At 43.4% G+C, this 25,970-nt stretch overlaps 1 protein-coding gene across 10 annotated transcripts in view; it reads right to left on the bottom strand.

Moving 5' to 3' along the window:
• Positions 1-20,880, bottom strand: part of LOC105476051 (sorting nexin 31) — an 84,486-nt gene extending 63,606 nt beyond the window's left edge. For 8 of the 10 annotated variants that reach the window (XM_011731678.3, XM_011731680.3, XM_011731679.3 and 5 more), the window contains exons 1-4: positions 20,663-20,880; positions 20,490-20,564; positions 7,056-7,170; positions 2,517-2,581 (exon numbers count right to left, since the gene is read on the bottom strand). In XM_011731678.3, the coding sequence (XP_011729980.2) occupies positions 2,517-2,581; positions 7,056-7,170; positions 20,490-20,564; positions 20,663-20,728 (321 nt within the window). In that variant the 5' untranslated portion in view covers positions 20,729-20,880. Of the gene's footprint in view, positions 1-2,516; positions 2,582-7,055; positions 7,171-20,489; positions 20,621-20,662 lie in introns of those variants that run through there. The other 2 variants (XM_011731683.2, XM_071067942.1) reach the window with 2 other exon arrangements.
• Positions 20,881-25,970: the final 5,090 nt, after the last annotated feature.

Below are 25,970 nucleotides of genomic sequence, written 5' to 3'. Positions count from 1 at the left end.
GTTCATGGAAGAAATGGAAGAGGAAAATAAAGCCATTACAAAAGTGAAAATTGTGTTAGAAAAAGTAAAAAGAGGCACTGAAAAACACAGCTAGAGGTATAAGGCTCTTGTATGAAGTCACAAAGGCAAAATATTGAAGAACTAAAAGCAGGTATAAAACCTTTCAAATTATCAGGAAAATAAGATATACAAAACTGGCTGGGCAGGGTGGCTCATGCCTGTAATCCCAGCCCTTTGGGAGGCTGAGGCAGGAAGATCACAAGATCAGGAGTTCAAGACCAGCCTGACCAACATGGTAAAAATCCTGTCTCTACTAAAAATACAAAAATTAGCTGGGCGTGGTGGCTCATGCCTTTAATCCCAGCTACTTGGGAGGCTGAGGCAATAGAATCACTTGAACCCGGAAGGTGGAGGTTGCGGTGAGCCAAGATTATGCCACTGCACCCTAGCCTGGGCAACAAGAGTGAAACTCCGTCTGAAAAACAAACAAACAAGGATATATAAGACAAAGCTCAGAAACACTGAATGATCCCATGAATGACGGAAAGCAAAACCCATAATGCACCCCCAAAAGATGACTGAACTAAAGACAGTGTACCATCATATGTGCAGATATAGAACGATCTGCAAGACATAGGTTTTAAACAGCAAGGTCAATTTAAAAAAAATTTTTTTTTCGGGACAGAGTCTTGCTCTGTCACCCAGGCTGGATTGCAGTGGCACGAACTCAGCTCACTGTAACCTCCACCTCCCGGGTTCAAGCAATTCTGTCTCAGCCTCCCAAGTAGCTGGGATTGTAGGCGTGAGCCACCACAACCGGCTGAATTTTTATTTTTGTAGAGACAGGGGTTCACCACATTGGCCAGACTGGTCTCGAACTCCTGACCTCGGCTGATCTGCCCACCTCAGTCTCCCAAAGTGCTGGGATCACAGACGTGAGCCACAGCACCCAGTCATTAAAAAGCAAGTTCAAAAAGTGTGTTGAGTGTGCGCTTGTTTATAAAATAAAATGTGTGTGTGTGTGTGTGTGTGTGTGTGTGTGTGTAGTCATGTACTCCTTAATGACATTTTGGTGAACAGCAAACTGCACATATGACAGTGGTCCCATAAGATGATAGTACCATATTTTTACCATGCCTTTTCTATGTCTAGATACAGAAATACCATGGTGTTACAATTGTCTACAGTATGAAGTACTGTAACGTAGTATACAGGTTTGTAGGCTCTACTGTCTAGGTCTGTGTAAGTACACTCCATGGTGTTCACACAACAACAAAATTGCCTAATGATGCATTTGTCAGAAGGAATCCATATTGTTAAGTGACACATGGTTGTGTGTGTGCATGTATGTATATATATGTGCATGTATGTGTATATATGCATGCTTATATATGTGCATGTATGTATAGCAAAAGAGCACTATAAACTATTAGACTATAAACAACAGTTGTCACTGAGGAGGGGAATCATAAGGGAAGAAAAGTTACTTTTCATTGTATACACTTGTGCTATTTGAATTTTACTATCATCACCACTTCCACAACAAACTTTTCAAAGAATAACAAAGTATGTGTATATACAAACCATCAAGCAAATGTGAAAATATGAACCACTACAGAACAGAAGGCTCTAGGGCCATTTCTCAGGTTGAGTGGGCCAGTAAATATCCCAACACATTTGAACCCCTGTCTACATGAGACTTTTTCTGAGAACCCAATAGGATTTTATTTTATAAATGAGTAAATAAATGAATGAAATGTGTTCCAGTTTTTGCAAATCCGATCCTTCCTCCCTCCCCTGGCTAAGGATCCAGTTAACTAGTATCATATTACTGCAGAACGTCAATTCTTTCAGAGCTTTTCCAGCCAAGCTCATACATACAGGCATAACAATGTTTCTTTATGTGCCGTTAGAATGAGTGTTGTTCTGAACAAATGTACTTAACAGTTTCAGCCTAGGGAGCAAGTGACCCATGATTCTTTAGATCAACAAAGGAAAGGGAGTTGCTGTATGTCATTCTGTTTATGTTGAATTTTCTCCATGATTCATTTACAATAAAGGTAGAAGTAGAGAATACACAAGGAATAGCCGGCATGGCCTGCTTTCCTGATGTCTTCACTGTGGCCCACTTGGAAATCTCAGCTACAGAAGCAGGGTCAGAGACATGTTATGGGAACCCTTAATGATAAAGGCTGTAGTTCTTGTACTATACTCAAAGGTCCTCTTCTTCATGTCCTGTTTTGAGATGTATGATTCTTAGGCTACAGAAAAAGGGATCTACTTAATAAAATGAGCCAAAGGTCAAGTGACACACTTCACTTTCCATCTAAAGTCTAAACCTCCAAAAGAACAAAATAGGAATCATCCCCCAATTGACTTGAAATGAATATATTTTGCCCAAGTCCAGGCTCTGTGGGGCTGTGGCCAGTGCACACATGTGTGTGTACCTGCACACATGGTTCATGAAGAGTGTCCTGAAGAGGAATGATGGCCCCATTAAAGAAGAGCAAGCTTACCAGCTGTGCCAGTTTTAAAAACTCAACGAAGACATCACTTCTCAACACGTTTGGGTCCATGGTTACTGAAAAATATGGACGGTGAGCCAGGTTAGCATGAGCTGGGCTGGGCCTTGCCTATTAATTGCTGTGTCCTCTAGAGATCGCTCATGCCTTGCCAGTACTCTGTCTCCTCCCTGAAGTGATGAATGTTGAAACCTTTCAAATACAGGAAAACCCCCAAAGGTTGCCTCCTACAGGCAGCCTTAACAACAGGAACTCATGACACCCATCCAGGGTGACAGTGTTCCCAGGCATCTCACTTTATTTATACACACCCATACTACTCAACATCTATTTTGTTGCCTTACCAGGATGATAATGAAGTTTATATGAAGAATCAGAAAGATCTTAAAACCTACATCTAGACTCCCAGACTAACAAGACACAGGGTAATTTGAAAATGTAATTCAACCAAGAAACATCGATTGAGAGCACCTCTTTGGAGTCTCACCCAGTCGCCCAGGCTGGAGTGTAGTGATGTGATCTTGGCTCACTGCAATGTCTGCCTCCTGGGTTAAGGTGATTCTCTTGCCTCAACCTCCAAAGTAGCTGGGGTTACAGGCACCCGCCACCACGCCTGGCTAATTTTTGTGTTTTTAGTAGAGATGGGGTTTCATCATGTTGGCCAGGCTAGTCTCAAATGCCCAAACTCAGGTGATCTGCCTGACTCAGTCTCCCAAAATTCTGGGATTATAGGTGTGAGCCACAGCGCCCAGCCAAGAGCACCCCTTTGAATGATAGGAGTTCTCAAGATGTTACCAAAAAAAAAAAAAAAACAAAAAAAAAAACCAATGACAAGGCAGTCAGAGAGATTTAAAATATTTCATTCTTCTATACTTAACAAAAATATTTTCACCCTTAGTTTTAAAGCTCCTGACACAAATAGCCAGGAGATATGGGCAGAGCAGATGGGGCAGACACACCCCCATGAGAACTGCAAACCCACAAAGTATGGCCCAGCCTGGTTCCTCCTGGTTCACCCCCCTTGCCACAGATCCTCTCCTATATCCTGTGTTACATACTTACTAAATGCTGCCAAATTTCTTTCTTCCTTCTGTTTTCATTACTGTTTTTTTTTTTTTTTTTTTTTTTTTTTTTTTTTTTTTTTGAGACGGAGTCTTGCTCTGTCACCCAGGCTGGAGTGCAATGGCGTGATCTCAGCTCACTGCAACCTCCGCCTCCCAGGTTCAAGCAATTTCCTGCCTCATTCTCTCAAGTTGCCGGGATTACAGGCATGTGCCACCATGCCCGGCCTGTTTTACTAATTTCATTAAACATCCTCTACCAGCATTTTTTATCACTGACTTCATTGCAGGCTGTGCCTTTCCCAAAAGACATCATGTTTTTCAAAATAAACGAAGAGAGAAAGTCCCTGCAACACGAGAAACTATTTATAAAAATCATTCTGTCTTTTCTGAGGGGTGATGCCCAGGGTGGAGGAGGGGAAGCCCTTGCATTATTTTCTGCAATGGGGCATATAGTCAAACTATGAATAGCTATATTCATCAGCATAAGTTATTGGGAATGAGGAAAGCTGCTGAAAAAGGTATTCACCCAACTGGTATTTACTGCATGACTATTAAGTACCAGTACTAGGCTAAAAACTTTGTATATTTTAGCTTATCTAATCTTCATGACAAACTCTGAGGTAAATTATTTCTATTTCATGGACCAAAAAAAACGGAGGCTCAGAGAAGGTAGGTATCTTGCCCAAGGTCACACAGCTGGTAAGGAACTAAAGTGGAATTTGACACTGGGTCTGATTCTAGAACCTGTGCTCTGAGTCATGAGGCAAAGCCGTACTGTCTTCTTACTTGACCTTGTCAAAGAGGGTACACAAGTCATTCTGATAAGAATAAAGACCAGTCCTGGAAAAGCAAAACCTTAAGCAGTGTGAGAACTTGTAAAAAGGCCAGGTATTAAAGGAGCATTTTGCTGAGACATGAGAAAACAAACCAAGGGAGAATGAAAATTCAAAAGATATTACATTTTGAACTTGAACTTTGAAAGAGCTCATTCAGTAGGTCTAAAAAGAAGTATGGTCCCATGACAAAAAAACAAAACAAAACAAAAAAGTTAATGGGAAATAGGTGGCTTCTAGAATTTTTACGTACTATGTTTAAGAAAAAGATGCAGCCATGAAAAATAATGAGATAAATCTATGACTGCTGATGTAGAATGACCTCTAAGATATATATTTTAAGAGAAAAAAGTCAACATACAGGAGAAAATCTTTTTTCTTGAGCTACGAGGGACATTAGTATAATAGTTGGTGATGCTTTATTTATTTATTTTTAGAGACAGGGTCTCCATCTGTCACCCAAGCTGGAGTGCAGTTGCTCAAATCATAGCTCAGGAGGTCGAGACTGCAGTGAGCTGTGACTGCACCACCGCACTCCAGCCTGGGTTACACAGCAAGACAATGACTCTAAAATAAAAATAAAAAGAGACGAGATCTATGTTGCCCAAGTTGGTCTCAAATTCCTGGGCTCAAGTGATCCTCCTGCCTCAGCTTCCCAGAGTGTTGGGATTACAGGTGTGAGCCACCACTCTCAGCCTAAATGTCTCAGCAGTTTTATGTTTGCTGACTTTATTTTTTGAGACAGGGTCTTTCTCTGTTGCCCAGGAGGGACTGCAGTGGCAAGATAAGAGTTTACTGCAGCCTGAAACTCCTGGGCTCAAGCAATTCTCCCACCTCAGCCTTCCAAGTAGGTGCAGGCACGTGCCACTACACCCAGCTAATTTTTGTTTATTTTTTATTTTTTGGTACAGACAGGGTCTTGTTATATTGCCCAGGCTGGCCTTGAACTCCTGGGCTTAAGGGATCCTCCTGCCTTAACCTCCCAAAGTGCTGGAATTGCAGGCATGAGCTACCATGCCTAGCCTAATTGTTGAAGTTTGCATAAGGTCTCTAGATAAATTACTGTATCAATGTTGTTTCCTGGTTTTGATACATTGAACATCATTGTATCAATGTTGTTTCCTGATTTTGATACATTGAACATTATTATATCAATACATAAAGTAGGCCAGGCATGGTGGCTCACCCCTGTAATCCCAGTACTTTGGGAAGCTGAAGTGGGTGGATCATTTGAGGTCAGGAGCTGGAGACCAGCCTGGCCAACATGGTGAAACCCCATCTCTACTAAAAAAATACAAAAATTAGCTGAGCATGGTGGCAAGCACCTGTAATCCCAGCTACTTGAGAGGCTGAGGCAGGAGAATCACTTGAACCTGGTAGGCAGAGGTTGCAGTGAGCCAAGATCATACCACTGCACTTCAGCCTGGGCGACAGAGCGAGACTCTGTCATAAATAAATAAATAAATAAATAAATAAATAAATAAATAAATACATACATACATACATACTAGCTGGGTGCAGTGGCTCATATCTGTAATTCCAGCACTTTGGGAGGCTGACATGGGAGGATTGCTTAAGGCCAGGAGTTTGAGACCAGCCTGGGCAATATAGTGAGACTCCATCTCTATAAAAAAAAATTTTTTTTAATTGGCCAGGCATGGTGTGTTGCATATATAGTCCCAGATTCTTGGGAAGCTGTGGTGGGAGGATTGCTTGACCCCAGGACATCGAGGCTATAGTGAGCCATGATTGTGCCACTGCACTCCAGCCTGGGCAACAGGGAAAGATCCTGTCTCAAAAAATAAAATAAAATCAGCAAGTATATAACTGCTGAGACATTTAAGTTGGGTGTGGTGGCTCACACCTGTAATCCTAACACTTTAGGAAGCTGAGGCAGGAGGATCACTTGAGCCCAGGAATTTGATATCAGCCTGAGCAACATAGTGAGACCTCATCTATTTTTTTGTTGTTGTTGTTTTTGATCTTTTTTAGAGTCACTGTCTTGCTGTGTCACCCAGGCTGGAGTGCAGTGGAGCAATCATGGCTCACTGCAGCCTCAGCCTCCTGTGCTCAAGCAATCCTCCCACCTCAGCTTCCTGAGTAGCTGGGATTATAGGCACGCACCACCATACCTGACTAATTTTTAAAATTTTGTTTAGAGACAGGTTCTCTCTATGTTGCTCAGGCTGATCTTGAACTCCTGGCCTCAAGTGATCCTCCTGCCTCAGCCTCCCAAAGTGCTGAGATTACAGGTGTGAGAAACCATGCCCAGCCAGACCTCATCTCTTTAAAAAAAAAAAAAAAAAGTATTTTTAAAGCCAAATACAAAGAACACATATTATATGATCCCTTATATATGAAATGTCCAGAATAGGCAAATCTTTAGAGATAAAAATTACAGTAGTAGTTGCCAGGGCCTGGTGGGGGAGGGAAAGAGGATGTGATTGCCAATGGGTATGAGGTTTCTTTCGGGGGTGATGACAATATTCTAAAATTAGATTATGGTAATGGTCACACAATTAATTACATAAATATATTGTAAAAGAATTGACTTGTGCACTTTAGCAGGTGAATTTTGTGGCATATAACTTACATTGCAATAAATCTGTTTTTTAAAAAACCCTGCAAATACATACCATTTTGCAAATATTGTTCCAGTTGGTTCCTCCTCTCATCAGCCATAGCTGTGGTCATTGCCAAATAGTACTTTGGTGGGAAGGGTGGCAGGCAATTTCCAAAGACCCGCCTTAGCTGAAAGATCCAGGAAACACAGTTAGGCAGGTGACCTACCAGTTCAGGGTTGATGAGATTACTAAAGCCTCCTCTAGGGCAAGTCCCATCCCAGCACTTTATTTCAAGTTAAGCCTTCCTGGTGGCTCAAAGCGGGAAAAGAGGACAATTTGATTTTCTTAAGGAGGAATTTATTTCAGTATATATTCTGGAGATATTACTAGACATATCACAGACCGGCAGCTCCAGTCTAAGTTTCATAGAGCTGAGATGTATGTTTATCTTTCATTTGTTTTACAAGACTAGCCACTGCTCACATCATACTATATTATCTTGATTCATTCCACAATAGTGTCTGTGATATCAATGACAATGGGAATTAAATTCCTCAACCCTACCTCCACCAAATCTGAACTTGACATATGCTTACAGCTGTGTTACCTAATGCGGTAGCCACCAGCCACCTGTGGTGAATCAGCACCTGAACGTGGCTAGTTTGGATTGAGATGTGTTGTAGGTATAACATGCATTCCAAATTTCAAAGAAGAGAGAATGTAAAATATCTCACTGATAATTTTTATATTGATTACATGTTGAAATGATAATATTTTGGATACATTGAATTAAATAAAATATATTATTAAAATTAATTCCATCTGTTTCCTTTTACTCTTTTTAACGTGCCTATCAGAAAATTTTAAATTACATAGGTGACTCTTCTTCCTTCTTTCTCTTTCTTTCTTTCTTTCTTTCTTTCTTTCTTTCTTTCTTTCTTTCTTTCTTTCTTTCTCTCTCTCTTTCTTTTCTTTCTTTCTTTCTTTCTTTCTTTCTTTCTTTCTTTCTTTCTTTTCTTTTCTTTTCTTTTCTTTCTTTTTTTTTTTTGAGATGGAGTTTTACTCTTGTTGCCCAGGTTGGAGTGCAATGGCTCGATCTTGGCTTACTGCAACCTCCGCCTCCCGGATTCGAGCAATTCTCCTGCCTCAGCCTCCTGAGTAGCTGGGATTACAGGCATGTGCCACCAGGCCAGGCTAATTTTGTATTTTTAGTAGATACAGTGTTTCTGCATGTTGGCCAGGCTAATCTTGAACTCTCGACCTTAGGTGATCCGCCCACCTCTGCCTCCCAAAGTGCTGAGATTACAGGCGTGAGCCCACCTCACCCAGCCGAGAGACACACGTTATGTTTCTATTGGACCAGTGCTGGTTACAGAATTCCAATAATGCTGACATATGATCCCAAGTAGAAACCAGCCAGGCCCTTCTCTCCCACTTACTCATCTATGACCCATGACCATGGTAGTAATTATTTTTATGGAACCTAAAAAGTGGATGCATAAAAAATTATTCCAGCCCTACACTTGTAGTGGCAGCTTGAAGGTAAGGCACAGAATCATTCTCCTGAAAATAAGACAAAGGAAACCACTCAGAAATCCAATCAGGTTTTAACATGGTACCTCTAGAGCAGGAGGGCTGAAATCTTACTATTACCATACTCAGTGGCTTAAAGAAAATGAAAGATGGAATAAGAAAAATGAGGCTGCAAACAGTAAGAATTTTTAATTCCATGGCCTTTGTCACAAATACAGTAAGTATTTGGCAAATATTTACCTTGCATAGATAGGCCTTAACTTCAAAAAAGTCAAGAATCTGATGACTTCTCTCTATGCCCACTACCATCACCCTGGTCCAAGCCACTGTCATCTCTTTTCTAGATTATTGCAGTAGACTTCCAACAAGTCTCTCTGCTCCTACCCATGACTCCTTCAGTCTATTCCTAACATAGCATCTAAAGTGATACTTTATTTTAATTTTATTTTATTTTATTGAGACAAATTCATGCTCTGCTGCCCAGGCTGGAGTGCAGTGGCATGATCTTGGCTCACTGCAACCTCCACCTCCTGGGTTCAAGCGATTCTCCTGCCTCAGTCTCCCAAGTAGTTGGGACTACAGGTGTGCACCACCACGCCTGGCTAATTCTTGTATTTTTAGTAGAGATGGGGTTTTGCCATGTTGGCCAGGCTGGTCTCAAACTCCTGACCTCAGGTGATCTGGCTGCCTCGGCCTCCCAAAGTGCTGGGATTACAGGTGTGAGCCACTGCACCCAGCCTAAAGTGATACTTTTAAAATGTAAGTCAGCCAGGTGCAGTAATGCACACCTGTAGTCCCAGCTACTTGGGAGGCTGAGGCAGGAGGGTTGCTTGAGCCCAGGAGGTCAAGGATGCGATGCACTATGATAGCCACTGCCCTCCAGCCTGGGCAACAGAGCAAGACTCTATCATCTCTTAAAATAAGAAAAGTCAGTCAGATCATTCCACTGTCTTGCTCAAAATCCTCCTCAACTTCTCATCTCAATCAAGTAAACCCAAAATTCTTACAATGACTCAGAACTGTGCCATCTAATATGATAGGCATTAGCCACCTGTGAGTAAATTTGAACCTAATTAAAATAATATAAAATTTTTAAATTCATTCTTCAGTCTTGCTAGCTACATCTCAAATGCTTAATAGCCACTTGAAATATTGTAATTTGCTATTCAGTTGGGCAAAGCAGATATATAGCATTTCCATCAGCACAAAAGTTGTATTGAAAAACATTGGTCTAACATCTGGAGCGGTTATTAACTGCCTGCCTGTGGGCAAAACATGCTTTTTTTTTTTTTTTTTGAGACCAAGTCTCGCTCTGTCACCCAGGCTGGAGTGCAGTGGCGCAGTCTCAGCTCACTACGTTCTCCCGCCTCAGCCTCCCAAGTAACTGGGACTACAGGCACCCACCACCACACCTGGCTAATTTTTTTTTGTATTTTCAGTAGAGACGGGGTTTCACCATGTTAGCCAGGATGGTCTCGAGCTCCTGACCTCGTGATCCGTCTGCCTTGGCCTCCCAAAATGCTGGGATTACAGGCGTGAGCCACCACACCTGGTCCCCTCGTTCATTTTTTTGGTGGTTGGTTGTTTGATTTTTAGATAACTGGAATTTGGTAACAGCAGTTATTTGTGTGATTTAAAATTTTAAAAATGTGTATCTTGAAGAGAATACAGAATATTACAACCACTTTGAAAGACAGTTTGGCAATTTCTTACAAAGCTAAACATAGTCTTACTCTATAATCCAGCAATAAATACCCAACTGATTTGAAAACTGTCCATACAAAATGTTTACGGCAACTTTATTCATAACCCCCAAATGTTTATGGCAACTTTATTCATAATCCCCAAAACTTAAACAACAAAGATGTCCTTCAATCTGTGAATGGATAAGCAAATTGTGATATATCCACACAATGAAATGTTATTCAGAAATAAAATGAAATAAGCTATCAAAACACAAAAGACATGAATGAAACGTAAATAAATATTGCTAAGTGACAGAAGTCAGTCTGGAAAAGCTATATACTATATGATTTCATTTATATGACATTCTGGAAAAGGCAAAAGTACAGAGATTTTATAAAAAGATCAACAGCCACCAAGTTTTGGGGCAGGGAGGTACTGAATAGCTGAAACACATGACGTTTTTTAGGGCAATAAAATTAGTCTATATGAAACTAGAATTGTGGATGCATGACACTATGCATTAGTCAAAAGTACAACAGAACTTCATGTTTCCTGAAGTTTACAACAGAAGCTTCATGTTTGCAAATATTTTTAGAAATAATTTAGGAGGTTGGGGGAATCTGAGGATGGAATGTAGAATGTGATAAAACTACGTTACAAATGTATGAAACCGGTTCACTGAACGGGGTGAGAAACAAAGTGCTGACCTAAGTCGCTTTAACTGAGTGGAGTCTGTAAACTAAAGGCAAAGAAGCTAACTGTACACAGGCATTGGACTCTGGCTGATAAAGCTGTTTCCCACAGGAGTATAGGTTAACAGCGCTATACTCCTACATGTGTATACAGAATCAAACAAGTAAATGAATGGCAGATAGTGGGAGTCAGGTTTCCAACTGTTGTAGTGGGAGTTTACACATAAGGGAAAAGGGCTAGAATGATCCATGTGGTAATGCACTAGAGTTGAATATATTACTATGACCACATGTTTAGTTTAATATAGATACAGATGATTACATATAGAAATATTTGTTCATATGTCCATATACATGGGTTAGTATACACACATATATTTCCTTGCTCTGTCAGCTGAGAGGACATAGATGCAACAACACTCCAGTAGCAATGAACATATCTAGTGCCCAGATCTTAATTTCCAATACCATTCTACAATAAATGCAACCAAGGATCTATGGAGAAATGGCTGATTTCTAGGACTGAGGCAGGAAATATACAAGATGGGCCTGGAGTATCTTGTAGCTCCAGAAAGTAAGGAAATATTCAAAACAAATGAAAAAAACAAGTCACAAATGGGAGTACCTCAGAGGCAAAGGAGCAAAATGAAAGGCTTCCATGGGCCAAGATGGAATCATTTGACCAACCAAGTAGTAGTGAAATATAGCCCAAAGTATAAAGTGAATATCCATGAGTCCTTATAGACTTGTTATTAAATAAATAGGAGCAACTAGACAAATCTCTTGTGCAGAAGAACATCAGATAATTTCTTTTTCTTTCTTTTTTTTGGAGATGGAGTCTTGCTCTTGTTGCCCATGCCACAGTGCAATGGTGCGACCTCTGCCTCCTGGGTTCAAGCGATTCTCCTGCCTTAGCCTCCCAAGTAGCTGGTATTAAAGGCATGCACCACCACGCCTGGCTAATTTTGTATTTTTAGTAGAGATGGGATTTCTCCATGTTGGTCAGGCTGGTCTTGAACTCCTGACCTCAAGTGATCTGCCCACCTCGGCCGCCTAAAGTGTTGGGATTACAGGCCTGAGCCACCACGCTGGGCCATATCAGATAATTTCTATAGATACTCCTCAAGGAGGGGGAGCATAAATCCCCACTCTCAGTGTGGGCTGCACATAGTGACTTCCTTCCAAAGAGGACGCTATGGAGAGAGAAGACAAAGAGGAACTTTACAGTGGAGAAACCTGACAAATACTACCTCACCCAGGTGAAGAAGATCAACATCAAGAGTGTAAGTCAGATGATAGCAAGTACCCTTGATACGATGTGATTAGAGTGGTACTTTATCTCTGGGGTCTTCATCCCCCCAACCCGTAACCTCCATCTAATCATGTGAAAAATGTAAGACAAATTCCAAGAAGGATATTCTACAAAATATATGACAAATACTCCTTAAAATTATCAAGGTCATTAAACATAAGGAAAATCTAAGAAACTGTCACAGTCAAGAGGAACTTAAGGAGACCTAATAACTCAATGTAACATGGAACCCTGGCCGGGGTCTTGGAAGAGAAACAGGACATTGGGTAAACACTAAGGACGTCTGAAAAGTTATAGATTGTAGTTAATAAGAACGTATCAATACTGATTTGTTAATTGTAATGAATGTACCATATTAATATAAAACCTTAATAATAGAGGAAACTGTGGATTATATGGAAACCCTCTGTCCTATCTTCTTTGTTAACTAAAACTGTTTCAAAAAATAAAGTTTATTAAAAAAAAAAAAAACTGATGTTCTGGCTTCTCTTGAAAACTGAGATCTGCAATCAATGGGTTCACACTCAGGCAACTGTCTGGTGAGGGGACCTAAGCCGTTCCCACCACTCTCCACTGTTGTTCACTTGATCCTCATCTCTCATTTAAAGTACTTGCCAGTTGGCTGCGGTGGCTCATGTCTGTAATCCCAGCACTTTGGGAGGCCTAGGCAGGCAGATTGCTTGAGCCCATGAGTTTAAGACCAGCCTAGGTAACATGGCAAGATGTTGTCTCTACTAAAAATACAAAAAATTAAGCCCGGTGTGGTAGCATGTGCCTGTAGTCCCAGCTACTCAGGAGGTTGAGATGGGACAATAACCTTAGCTGGAGACGTCAATGCTAAGGCTACAGTGAGCTGAGATCACACCACTGCACTCCGGCCTGGGCCACAGGAGTGACACTTTGTCTCAAGAAAACAAAACAAAACAAAACAAAAATTATATATATATATTATATATTATATATATGTATATATATAAAAACTTGCCTGTAGCCATTTAGGTTTGCAATCTCTCATCTAAACCTAGAATAATTTTTTTTTTGAGACTCCTGTGGCCTAGGCTAGAGTATGATTAAACCTAGTATAAAATATTGTAGTGACAATTCTGTTTCTTTTAAACTCAAGGAAATTTTTCTGCCCTTCCAGAAACTGCCAAAAGGCATCCCAGTTGGAGCGTTATCCCAGGCAGTGCTGCTGAAACAACCTGGGATTGATGCACCCATCTCTGCTAATTCCATTAAATAGAAGCAAAAATTTGACTTCTTGTGTACAATTATTTCTTGGCTAACTGATGAAGTGATCTTGAAAAGGCAATTGTCTTCATTGGCATGTGTTTGTTAATGTCGCAGATGCTGCCGAATCAGTTCTAATCACAGCAGCCTTGAATGAACAGGGCTGCCTGAGTTATCTATCTACAAGGCAGTATCTTGGGGAAGCTCTGAGGCCAAGATCTGGGGAAAAATCAACAAGGATTAAGGTTCTAATACCTATCACAAAGCAGAAACCCTCCCAGCAGGTTTTTACAACCTGAGCTGACTTGTCAAGGAATCTTTCCCCTCCCTTCTCTGATACCGATCTAAGGGGGACAATGAACATAAAAGAAACTGAGTACTTAAATGTGCCAAAAGTTAACAATCAAATCCAAATTCAACGCCACCAAAAGATGACCTATTCTATGGGTCTCGGTGCACAGTTGAGCTATCAAAACCACCAGCGTACTGAGAATTATCTGGTACTACAGTTCAGCCCTATCTGTCTTTCAAAAACCTATTTAAAGAGATCAAAAGGAAAACATACCTCTTCTGCTCTTTTATTATGTGGTGTTTTTGTTTGTTTGGGGTATTGTGGGGTTTTTTTAAGACTGTTATCTGACAAATATTTTCATAAACCTCAGAACAGGCCGGGCGTTGGCTCATGCCTGTAATCCCAGCACTTTGGGAGGCTGAAGCGGGCAGATCACCTGAGGTCAGGAGTTCAAGACCAGCCTGGCCAACATGGCAAAACCCCGTCTCTACTAAAAATACAAAAATTAGCCAGGTGTGGTGGCGGGCACCTGTAATCCCAGGTACCCGGGAGGCTGAGGCAGGAGAATCACTTGAACCTGGCAGGGGTGGAGGTTGCAGTGAGCGGAGATCGCACCACTTCACTGCAGCCTAGGTGAAAGAGCAAGACTCCATCTCAAAACAAAACAAAAAACAAAAACAAAAAAAATCCCAGAACAATCTCCTGTACCAACTTCCTCTTCGTACAGCTCTCCCTGTTAACATGAAGAGGACTTTACAGGTCAGTTGAAAATGTCAACTACTTCCCCCACCTTACTGCATCCACACCCCCCAATACCTATGCCAAAATGGTGATGGCCAGGGACAAGTAGAATTACAGACACAAACGGTGTCTGTTTCTAAGTCAACTCATTCATCCCACCTCTCCAAGTCCCCTTGTAGTTAAAAACCCAAATTCACTAGATAATGGGCCACAGCTCAGAGTCTGGGTGGTGGCATCTAGCCCCTAAGAGCATGGCCTAGAGCTTGCATATTATCCCATTTGTTCCTCAAAACACTACTACGAGGTAGATAGATCCTCAGCACCACGAACATTGTCAAATTCCACCTTGAGCAGGAGCAACCCCAGACTCAGGGAGATGAAGTGACTTAAAACTAGGACGTCCAAGCTAATGACTGGCAGAAGATGGAGTCAGTCTTCTCACTGCTGTCATCACCACCACCATCACCTTTTCCGCCAAATCTCTGCTGAGCAACTACCAAGGCAGAATTCCAGGCTGGGTGTTCCATACCCACAAGCCTTCATTCTGTCCCTTCATTCAAATATTTGCGTTTTGCTTGTAAATAATCAGGGAAGACAAAATATACACACAAAAAGAGGAAGGAACATGACAAGGTTGAAACATGAGGTGGCACAGCAATCAGAGAAAGGCATCTCATGCAGTCAAGGGGGACTTCCTAGAGGAGATGGGACTGAGGTGGGCTTTGAGAAACGATTGCTCCCTTGACAGGTAGACTAAAACCAGGAGTCATCCCCAGTAGAGGAAGTGAGGCAGTCAGAAACAAAGAGTGAGCCAGCCTGCTAGGAACAGGAGGTATGGGTAGGGAAAGAGGAGATCAGGTTAGGTCAGAGGGGAAGCAGCCAGGTTGGGTCAGCACTTGGCAGGGAGGACAACTGAACCAGCGCATACAGGCTGCACAGCCCTCCCCTCCTGCTGACGGGTCCTTTGCAAGCTTTCCCAACTTGTCCCCATTGCCATGTCTGATGCTGGCAGAGTACAAAGAAATGGAGTCCCATATCACTGTTCACAGAGCCCCATATCACTTTCACAAGATGGCCTCATCTGTAACTTGGTCGAAATGAGCTGATTTAATGCTTCCCTCACAGATTTCTTTAAATCTATTTGGGCAGGGTGGTGCCGGCAAGAGCAGGAGCATAAATCAAACTGGTTTTGTTTATCTAAAGGCACAGGAAAAGCTGGGGCCAGCCAGTTCACACAGCAGGAAGACGGGCAGCACTGAGCACACAGGGTCAAGCTGCCAGAGCCTGAGGGAGCCTCACTGCAGACAGGACTGCAGGTGAAGATGACAGGGGGTGCAGGTCACAGCAGAGCCCATGGAAACACACCCACCTCTTCCCAAGGTCCAGTTTTTCCTTTTTGTTTTTGTTTTGAGACGGAGTCTCCCTCTGTTGCCCAGCCTCGAATGCAGTGGTGGTGAGATCTCAGCTCACCGCAATCTGTGCCTCCTGGGTTCAAGCAATTCTCATCCTCCCAAGTAGCTCCCAAGTAGCTGGGATTATAGGCACATGCCACCACACCTGGCTTAATTTTTTGTATTTTAGTAGAGACAGGCTTTTACCATGTTGCCCAGGCTGGTCTCAAACTCTTGAGCTGAAGTGATCCACCCACCTTGGCTTCCCAAAATGCTGGGATTCCAGGTGTGAGCCACTGCTCCTGGCCAACACAGGTCCAGTTTTTATGCATTAGCTCTCCACATACCCTGGCTGAGATGGAGTAGAGGCCACTTCACCTGTGCCAGGTACTGCCCCTCAATCTCGTTATCCAACATGCAAAATATAAGCCCAATTCTTAAAGCCGAAGATCACACATGCTACAGTAATAGTCGTAATTTAACAGAATGCATGGCAGATAATAGAAACTTGGTAAATATTTCTTAAGCAAATAATCGGTTAATTCTATAGATGAAAACTATCCTATCAGGATGCAGAACTTCCCAGAAAATAAACTGGAAATAAACTCATATTCCCCAAACACACGCACAGATGGGACTTTCTACTATTTCGTCTTTGACAGTGCTCTGTGTTAAATCAGATTAAGAATTCTGAGCTGTTTCACATCCTCCACTGAATAGGAGAAATAAAAACTAGCTGAGAAGTATCTGGGAGAGGTCACCCAACCCTTCAGTCTCAGACTTTGGGTAGTCAGATAAAATACAGGATGCTCAATTAAATATGTATCAAGTGGTGCATGGGACATACTAAAAAAAATTGTTTGTTGTTGACTTGTAATTTAAATTTAACTGGAGGACTTTGTATTTGAATTTGCTAAATCTAGCGACCCTACTGAGACTCTTCCAGTTTTTTTTGTTTGTTTGTTTGAAACAGGGTCTCACTCTGTCACCCAGGTTGGAGTGCAGTGGCACAATCTGGGCTCACTGCAACCTCCACCTCCCAGGCTCAAGCAATCCTCCCACTCTAGGCTCCTGAATAGCTGGGATTACAGGAGCACCACCATGCCTAGCTAATTTTTTGTATTTTTGGTAGAGACAGGGTTTTGCCATGTTTCCCAGGCTGGTCTTGAACTCCCGAGCTCAGGCAGTCCACCCACCTTAACCTCCCAAAGTGCTGGGATTGCAGGTGTGAAACACCATACCCAGCCTCAGACTCTTTACCTATAAAATGAGAGTGATGATGATGATTGAACTGCTGACCTCACTGGGGACTTGCTGGAACAAAATCCTGTGTCTGGAGCTCTCATGACAGAGAGTGGATGTTGGAGGCCTGCTGTCAGGGCTGAGTGAAGGGGATTGAGAGCAAAAAGAATATTGGGGCCAAGGGCAAACTTCCCCTTCATCCTCTGAAGCTTCACTGAAAAATCAACTGACAAAAGGCAGATTCATAGGAGAAAAGGCATACAAATTCACTAACATGCGCGGGAGTCTTCCAAAATATAAGAACTCAAAGAAATGACCAGATGGTTGATGGTTTTATACCATCTTGAGATTACAGAAAAAAGCAGGGCTTAGAGCATGGCCAAAAACAGGCTATGGTGGCAAATCAGGTTATGGTGGCAAGACAGGTCATGGTAAGAAGAGGAGAGACCTGGCTAGCAAAGGTGGTCTAGTATACAGAGGAAACCCACAGGCAGCAGCTCTCAGAGAGAATAGTTGGTAAACATTTCTTTCAGACGTTTAAAGGTGTCAGACTCTCCGTGATTATTTCCTGAATCTGAACAAGAGAGGACTTCAGAGAAAGCCTGGCTGCATCAATACAAATTCTCTCTACGGGTGCAAATCTCCCCCACAAAAGGCAGCTTTTCAGCTATTCTGATATTTCCAGCTCTCTACACAGCCATCTTGAAATATGTCATAATAGTACATTTTGGGATAAAATATTTTGGTTTCCTTCAAGGACAAGGGACTTTTAGAGTGAGGCAAAACAAAATTTTTAACCTGGATCATGGTGGTGGTAATTGTATACATTTACCAAAATTCATTACACTGAACTCATAAAGTTGGGGAATTTTATTTCATTACACGATTCCAAAATATAGTAAAAGTATGTTAGTTTAGGACTTAGTCATTTGACTCATTGTTTTACTAATACGATTTATTTTATCAACTTTAGAAAGAAACCACATTAATGTAATAGGTCAGAGCAGGTTCTGGAAATCAAATCCTGCCTCCAACAGTAACAATATGACTTTGGGAAAATTGTGCCTCAGTTTCTTCATCTGTTAAATTGGACTAATTCTAATGCTAGCCTATAATAAGGCTATTGTAAAAATTAAGCTATTACAGGTAAAGTGTTTGGTACCAAACTCAGCACACAGTAACTACTTGTTATTGTTTCATATTGATTATAAATACCACCAGCCATCTAAGATCTAAATAGTTTCTTTAAAAATGTAGTAGTTTGTATAGAAAGGGGGAAAATGATAAATATTGATATAAGATATATGGAAGTTGGAAACTAGACAAAGAAATTTCCATTTTAGGATTTTGAGAAATCTGGGACAAATAGGAAATATTTATTAAAATCTATTTTATTAAAATCTATTGTATACCCTATTGAGGGCACTAAGCCATGGTAATTCAATATTTATTTAAAGGCCCCCATAGTAAATAACAGACAATTTCTACTTCATATCTTACCAAATAGAAGATCAAGAATAAAAGTTACTCACTCTATGCCTCTGCTTCTGGACCTGCCAGGATTTGGTTCATCTGAGTTTTCCTGAAAATAAGCATTTTCCCAAGTCTGTTGGGTAAGGAGGGCCGGATTCAGGAATGCTTGAAGCCTCTGAGTCCACAAATGTTTGCTGAGCATACATTATGTACCAGGCTCTACGAACAGTTGGCCCCTAATCTTCACAAGCAAACTGTGAGGCTGACACCCATAAGGACCTATTTGCTTATTATTTCTGATGAGAAAATTGAAGGCCAGAGGAGAGGTGAGGCGATCAGCCAGGATGCAGTTGATCAGTCACAGGCTGTCTTGCTGCCTCCTGCTCTGCTCCCTTCCCTTCCCCACCTCAAGCTGCAGGAAGACGGAGGAGGGTAGGAGAGGATACCCTGCCTCCCCCTGCCAATGCCTAAGACACCCATTATTTCTCTTCCTCTGAGATCCCTGCCTCTGCGGTCCTCACAATTCCCCATGTGTTTCAGTCACAAGTAGCTTCTTATCTTCTGGAGATCTGAATCTATGCCATTCTTCATTCAATCATTTGACAATCGTTCCAAAGGACCTACTGGGTCACAGCACTAGTAACACAAAGAAGACCACTCAAATTAACTAGTAACCACATTACAACTGCTCTTGGTTGACTTCAAAGATACTTAATCTCACCTTGAAAATGGACTTTCCAATGCACTATGATGTGTGAGCAAGAAGGCTTGCTACAGTGACAATTTCAATAGCAGAAAAAACAAACTAAGCTGTCGGTCAACAGAAGATGGTTAAATGAAACATGGCGTATCTAACTCACTAGAAACCCAGAGACTGTCTGAAAAAACTCTCTCTCAAAAAAAAAAAAATTAATAGTTGTTGCCTCTGGGCAAGTTTTTTCTGTTTTCTCTTTTTTTTTTTTTTTTTTTTTAATAAAGACAAGGTCTCGGCTATGTTGCCCAGGCTAGTCTCAAACTCTGGGACTCAAGTAATCCTCCTGCCTCAGTCTCCCGAAGTATTAGTATTTAAGCATGAGTCAAGGTGCCTGGGCTATACTTTTGTTTTTAATGTTAGGTATGTGCTCTTTATAATCTAAAATCTAAAACAAACAAACAAAAAAAGCACTATTCATGGGAGAGTGGAGGAGGAGGGTAAAGCTTATGTCTAAACTTTCATTTACTTCTCTAATCCATTTTGAAGACTTATAACACCTCCTTATAAGAACAATGAAACCCATTAGAGCAGACTAATAAATCAGTCTGCCTCCCAGAGAAAATACTGTGGAGACAGCAGGGTGAGAAACAATCCTAGCTAGCTTGGTAACTCATGTTCCCTGGTTCCCAGCCTGCCAGTACTTGAAGCCTCATGGCCATTCGAAAACAAAACTAGTGACACACCTTTTTAAAGGGGGCAAACTTAAGAAACTCTTGAGACAAAGGAGATTAAATACCCATGTACAAGACTCCAAAGACTCTAGGCCTTGATCTAGACCCAGTTTGCTCATTTTGGAGGGAGACATTGTCCTGGGGAACAGCGGGCACTGAAATGGGGCTCAGCATAGCCCCAGCGCCCTGCCAGGCCGGGCTAGCGGAGATCACCGGGCTGCGAGGGGCTTGGGAGAATCACCTACGCCCCGTTCCCTCATCTCACAGCTGTAGGCCACCAGGAGCCGCAGCGTGCATTCATCCAACTGTATGCCAAGCAATTCAGTTCATCTTTACCACGACCCTGTTTCACAATAGGAAGCCCGATAGGAAGCCCGAGGCCCTGAAAGGCCCAGTGTCTTGCCAGAGTCAGAGGAACAGAGCGCTTTGGGGACAACTTTCTCCACCTGTCTCAGTGGATGGGCTCGTACCCGCCTCCAACCTGCTCACCTGTTCGTTCCAATCGTGCAGCTGGCTGTAGCGCACCCTGCAGAAGAGGAACCCGTCCAGGTACACGGAGTACAGCTGCAAACACAGACACCCCGTCCCGGGTAAGCCGAGGGATAGGTGAGCATTGTCACCGGCCCCCTCCCTGCCCAGCCTGACCCCGGCCCTGGGCGCACCACGTAGCGGCCCCCCAGCGCGTCGGACCGCTGCTGGGACACCGGGATACAGAAATGCATCTTCATGGCTGGGCGGTGGCCTGGGAGCAGCGCTGGAAACCCGACCCGCGGCGGCGGCGCGGTGCGCAGCTCTGAGCTCGGCAGCAGCGGACGCAGCTGGGTCTGCTACGCGACTCAGGGCGAACCCCGGCGCCCGCTCTCCCGGCCCGGGGCATCCACAGGTGGGGCCGGGGCCGGGCCGCGCCGCCTCCCAGTGCCCGCCCCATCCAGCCCCGCTGCTCGGTCCCGGAATAGGTGGCGACCGGGGCTGGGGCGCATCCACGGCCACCCCCACCCCGGACATCGGCCACTGTTGGCATTTTCTCCAAGCAGGCCCGCGAGGGGCTTGAAAACAGTTTGAGTTCCATTACCTGCCAACACTGCCTGCAGTGCACTAATTAAGATTTCTGGAATTACATAGATCTGGTAACTGCCTTATGATTAGCAGGGTTATGTTTGGTCAGTTTTTTGTATTGGCATTTGTTAAATGTAACACAAGACATTCAGCAATATATGCAACCCTGCTTTAGCGTTATTCTTTCAATCTTGCTTTTTCCCCTTAAATACCAGAAGCCCCCCAAAATGGAAATGGCTTGGGTCTCTCTTGATCCTTGAGAAGCCCTCATTTTTAGACAGGTGCATTCACGTGAACACTTGGTTCTCTGGACTACCCAGTGCAAGTTCTTTAAACAGTCTCTCATTTTTAGTTGCTGTGGAAAATAATCTTCCTAATTCTCTTGTTTTAGTTAAATGAGACTAGAAATCCTCCCATCTCGCCGTGATCAATGAGCACAGAGATGTTGCAGGCCTCGCCAACCTGTTCTGTAGCAAGCCCTGGGCTAACTCTATTCTTCCCTCTCTCCCTTAATCCACCCATAACTCTTCCAGGTGTCAGAGGACATCCTACCATGGACAAAACAGGCCCAGGGGGAGGAGGAACTTGTCCAAGCTCACAGGGCATTTTTTTCATGGGTCTGAGTCATTTACTGCAGGACTTCATCAGGATCATTGAAAGTTCTTCCAAATGCCAGTCATCTCTGGGTAAGAGCTGCATGTCTGGGAAGGGGAAGTGACGCCTGACAAACACCGGTGCCTCCTGTGTGCTTGCTGTGTGCCAGGACCTGACATACGCTATGTCATTTAATTTTCACAATCACCTTGGGCTAGGAGCGATTGACAGCTCTGGTCTTATAGAAAAGGGAATCGAGACATAGGGCCATTAAGTGAGGGAAGCAATATCATATAGGAGTTAAGAGAATGGCAACAGGAATTCGTGTCCCGGCTTAGTGGCTTCTAGCTGAGAGGTCTTGGGCAAATTAGTGGTCTCTTTTTTTTTTTTTTTTTTTTTTTTTTTGAGACAGAGTTTTGCTCTTGTTGCCCAGGCTGGAGTGCAATGGTGCAATCTCAGCTCACCACAACCTCTCCCTCCCGGGTTCAAGTGATTATCCTGCCTCAGCCTCCTGAGTAGCTGGGATTACAGGCATATGCCACCACACCTGGCTAATTTTGTATTTTTTAATAGAGACAGGGTTTCTCCATGTTGATTAGGCTGGACTCGAACTCCTGACCTCAGGTGATCCACCCACCTCAGCCTCCCAAAGTGCTGAGATTACAGGTGTGAAATTAGTGCACTCTTTAAGCTGCAGTTCCTTCTTATGAAATCATGTTAATAACTCTACTCACTTCAAGGGAATTTTCACTCCATGATAGATGGGCCTCAGGGTATTTCCCCTGCCCATAGGCCATCTCTGATCTGGAAGGCCTCCCTATACGAAGGCCAGGGGCATTCCTGAGTGCCTCTTGGGGCAAAGGCTGATCAGGGCAGCTCCGGAATCTGGTCTGATCTTCAGGGCAAAGCAGAGCATTTTGGTTAGACCCAGAAGTGGCCCCAGCCTTCCTGGAACTTTCTTGCTCCAGTGAATGGCCTGGACTCTGGCTTCACCCCATGGCGATGTCCACACAGGGCCGTTCCCTTCCTTTCACTAAGTGCCCCCCGGGAGTTGAACTGGAACAGGACAGGCCTCTGTGTAAGTCACTGTCCTCTTGCACACCTGACGTCTGCTGTAGCCATTCAGTCATTCAGTCAGTGAACATTATTGAGCTCCTTCTGTGGACTCCACACTACAAGACAATCTTCAAACATAACCAAGAGATAAGTATAATAATGGTAGCTTACGCGATTGGAGGCGCTGCTCTGAACACTTTACATGAATGAAGTCATTTAATTCTCACAATTGCCTGAAGTAAGTACTGATGTTATTCTCATTTCACAGATGGGGAAACTGAAGCATAGAGCAATGAAGAAACTTGTTCTGAATTGCAGAATTTGTGAGTGGTAGAGTGGGGATGTGAAGTAAGTGGTCTGCCTCTAGAGCCTGTGCTCTGTGAAGCTGCTTTTCAGGGGTGTCTGGGGAAATCTGTACCATGACTTGACAAGTGCACCCTTCAGAAGTTTTTAATGTTTTTTTTTTTTTTTTTTTTTTTTTTTGAGATGGTGTCTTGCTCAGTCACCCACGCTGGCGTGCAGTGGCGCAATCTTGGCTCACTGCAAGCTCTGCCTCCCAGGTTCACGCCATTCTCCTGCCTCAGCCTCCCAAGTAGCTGGAACTACAGGCATCCGCCACCATGCCTGGCTAATTTTTTGTATTTTTAGTAGAGATGGGGTTTCTCCGTGTTAGCCAGGATAGTCTCGATCTCCTGACCTCCTGATCCGTCCGCCTTGGCCTCCCAAAGTGTTGGGATTACAGGCGTGAGCCACCGCGCCCAGCCCACAAGTTTTTAATTCCTAATGGAGTTTGAAATAAACGTTTATGGTGTTCAATTTCTGAATCAATTCTATATTGTTTCCAAGGGGTATTTTAATTTACTCTGTGCCTGGCTCAGATTCAGCACTCAATCAAAGCTTAATATTTCTTCATTCAGGGAGTATTCATTGAGTGCTTCTTATGGGCCAGGTGCTGCAGTGAGACTGTTAGACATGGCAGCCTCAGTCCCCTAACGTCATGGAGCCTAAGCTTATTTAAAAAGAGGCAATTTCTATAGTGTGGTCCATAGTGTTATAGAACAAGTACACTATTTCCTACTTTTAAAGCTTTAGGCATTATTTGCATGTTGCCTCTCATCTACTTGGTGTGTAATCTTTTTGGCTCTTTGATATCTGGTACCCACACTGTTTTGGAGGTATGGATAATGAGGTATGGCTCTGTCTTGTTGTGCAACTTTCCACCTCTCCTGAGTCCTTCACACCCTTGGGCCTCTGGGATGGGGAGGGCAGTAGGGTCCACAAGGGAACCAACAAGGTGGATCCTAATGGCTGGTGCTCTACACCTCAGCCAATGTGCATTATGGGTTCCTTTGCTGAATCTTTTCTTATAGCCCAGGTGTTGGGCACATCATCCCAACAGTCAAAACTGTCGCCATATGAAAAAAACGGTCTTGAGCAAACATGGAAGAGATTCCTGGTTGGTGGACACCTATACTGAGCAAACACAGAAAGGGAGAGGAGCTGGAAGGTGGGGTATGCAGAGTTAAGGCTTCACATCCTGTGTATCTTTCTTCATCTGCCCACCTCCTCCTCACTCTCTTGGGGTTCAGACCAGTGAGTCAGAAAGGTAAGGCTGGATGGCTTGGGATGTGTGTCTTTCTCTGTCTTTACCTGTATTGGTCTGTGTTGAGTGTTCTAGGGTCTTTTGGAATTTGAGGAAATATACAAAATTATATGATACATAGGAGAACTACAAAATCACACTAGTGGTTCTAAAATGTCCATGGTTCCTGGAGGATTTTCTGGCCCAGAACATCTAAACTCAGAGACTCACTGTAGTTGGTTGAATAGTGTCCTGATTTAGAAATACGGTCTTGTCAGACATCATCAAGGTAAGGCTCAAGATGAGATCCTACTGGATTAGGGCAGCTCTATATCCAATTAGCGTGTCCTTATAAGGCACAGAAAAGGAAATACAGAGACACAGAGGTGAAGGCCATGTGAACATGGAGGCAGAGCTGGAGTTCTGCTTCCAGAAGCCAAGGAGCGCCTCAGGCCACCAGAAGCTCAGGAGAACAAGGAAGGAGTCAGCCTAGAGCCTTCAGAGGGAGCATGGCTCTGCCACACTTTGATTTCAGACTTCCAACCTCCAGAACTACGAGAGAACTCATTTCTGTGGTTGTAAGCCATCCGTTTGAGGCACTTTGTTATGCAGCCATGAGAAAAACCTACACTGATGCTGTGGCCACAGTCAGCCTCATGCCAGAGAACAGAGGGCTGAGCCCCTGGCCATGTGTGCATCTGGGAGGAGAATGGAACAGAGAAAGAGCAGCTCAGAGGAAAGGAGACCTGCAATCTGAGGAACAGTGTCCTGAATGTAGTAACAAGACTGGCTAACCCTACACAGCACTCACTCTGGGCCAGACGTAACTCTGTGTAACATGCACAAACTCATTTAATGCTTACAACAACCATCTGAACTTGGTTGGTTTTGTTTTTGTTTTTGTTTTTGAGTCAGGGTCTTGCTCTGTTGCCCAGGCTGGAGTGGAGTGGCATGATCATGGCTCACTGCAGCCTTGACCTCCCTAGGCTCAGGTAATCCTCCCACCTCAGCCTCCCAAGTAGCTGGGACTACGGGGGTGCACCATCACACCCGGCTAATTTTTTTATTTTTTTGGTAGAGATGGGGTTTTGCCCATGTCACTCAGGCCAGTCTCTAATCCCTTGGTCTCAAGTGCTCCTCCCACTTCAGCCTCCCAAAGTGCTGGGATTACAGATGTGAGCCACTGCCGTGGTCTTTGGTGTGATTGTTATCCCTATTTTATAGGAGATGAAACTGAGGTGGAGGGAAATCAATAACTCACCCGAAGTCACACAGTTTGTAAGAGAAGAGTCAAGGTTCAAATCCAGGCTGCCTGGAAAGTCTCCAAAGCCCTCACTCCTAATCACTCATCCAAACAAAAACAACTTTTCAGTCTGTACTTACTCATGTGAGGAACTCTGGAAAATCCAGAGTCTCCAGATTTGAGGGGTGACATCAGGAAAATACCATTCTATGGAAATGAAACTGCTGGGAATCGAGCTATGGCAGAAGTGACCCCCACCCCAGGGCACCTGGGAATGTGCTGCTGAGGAGCACACATCCCTTCCAGGGCCTCTGTGCAGGCACCACATTCAATGTGGGAATTGAAAGATGAAAATGGAAAAAGTACAGATGGGGCCGGGTGTGGTGGCTCACGCCTGTAATCCCAGCACTTTGGGAGGCCAAGGCATGGGGATCACTTG

The sequence above is a fragment of the Macaca nemestrina genome, chromosome 8 (genome assembly GCF_043159975.1).
Source record: "Macaca nemestrina isolate mMacNem1 chromosome 8, mMacNem.hap1, whole genome shotgun sequence".
Taxonomy (NCBI): domain Eukaryota; kingdom Metazoa; phylum Chordata; class Mammalia; order Primates; family Cercopithecidae; genus Macaca; species Macaca nemestrina.
Note: the sequence above shows the minus strand (reverse complement) of the source record. Positions and strands in the feature narration are given on the sequence as shown.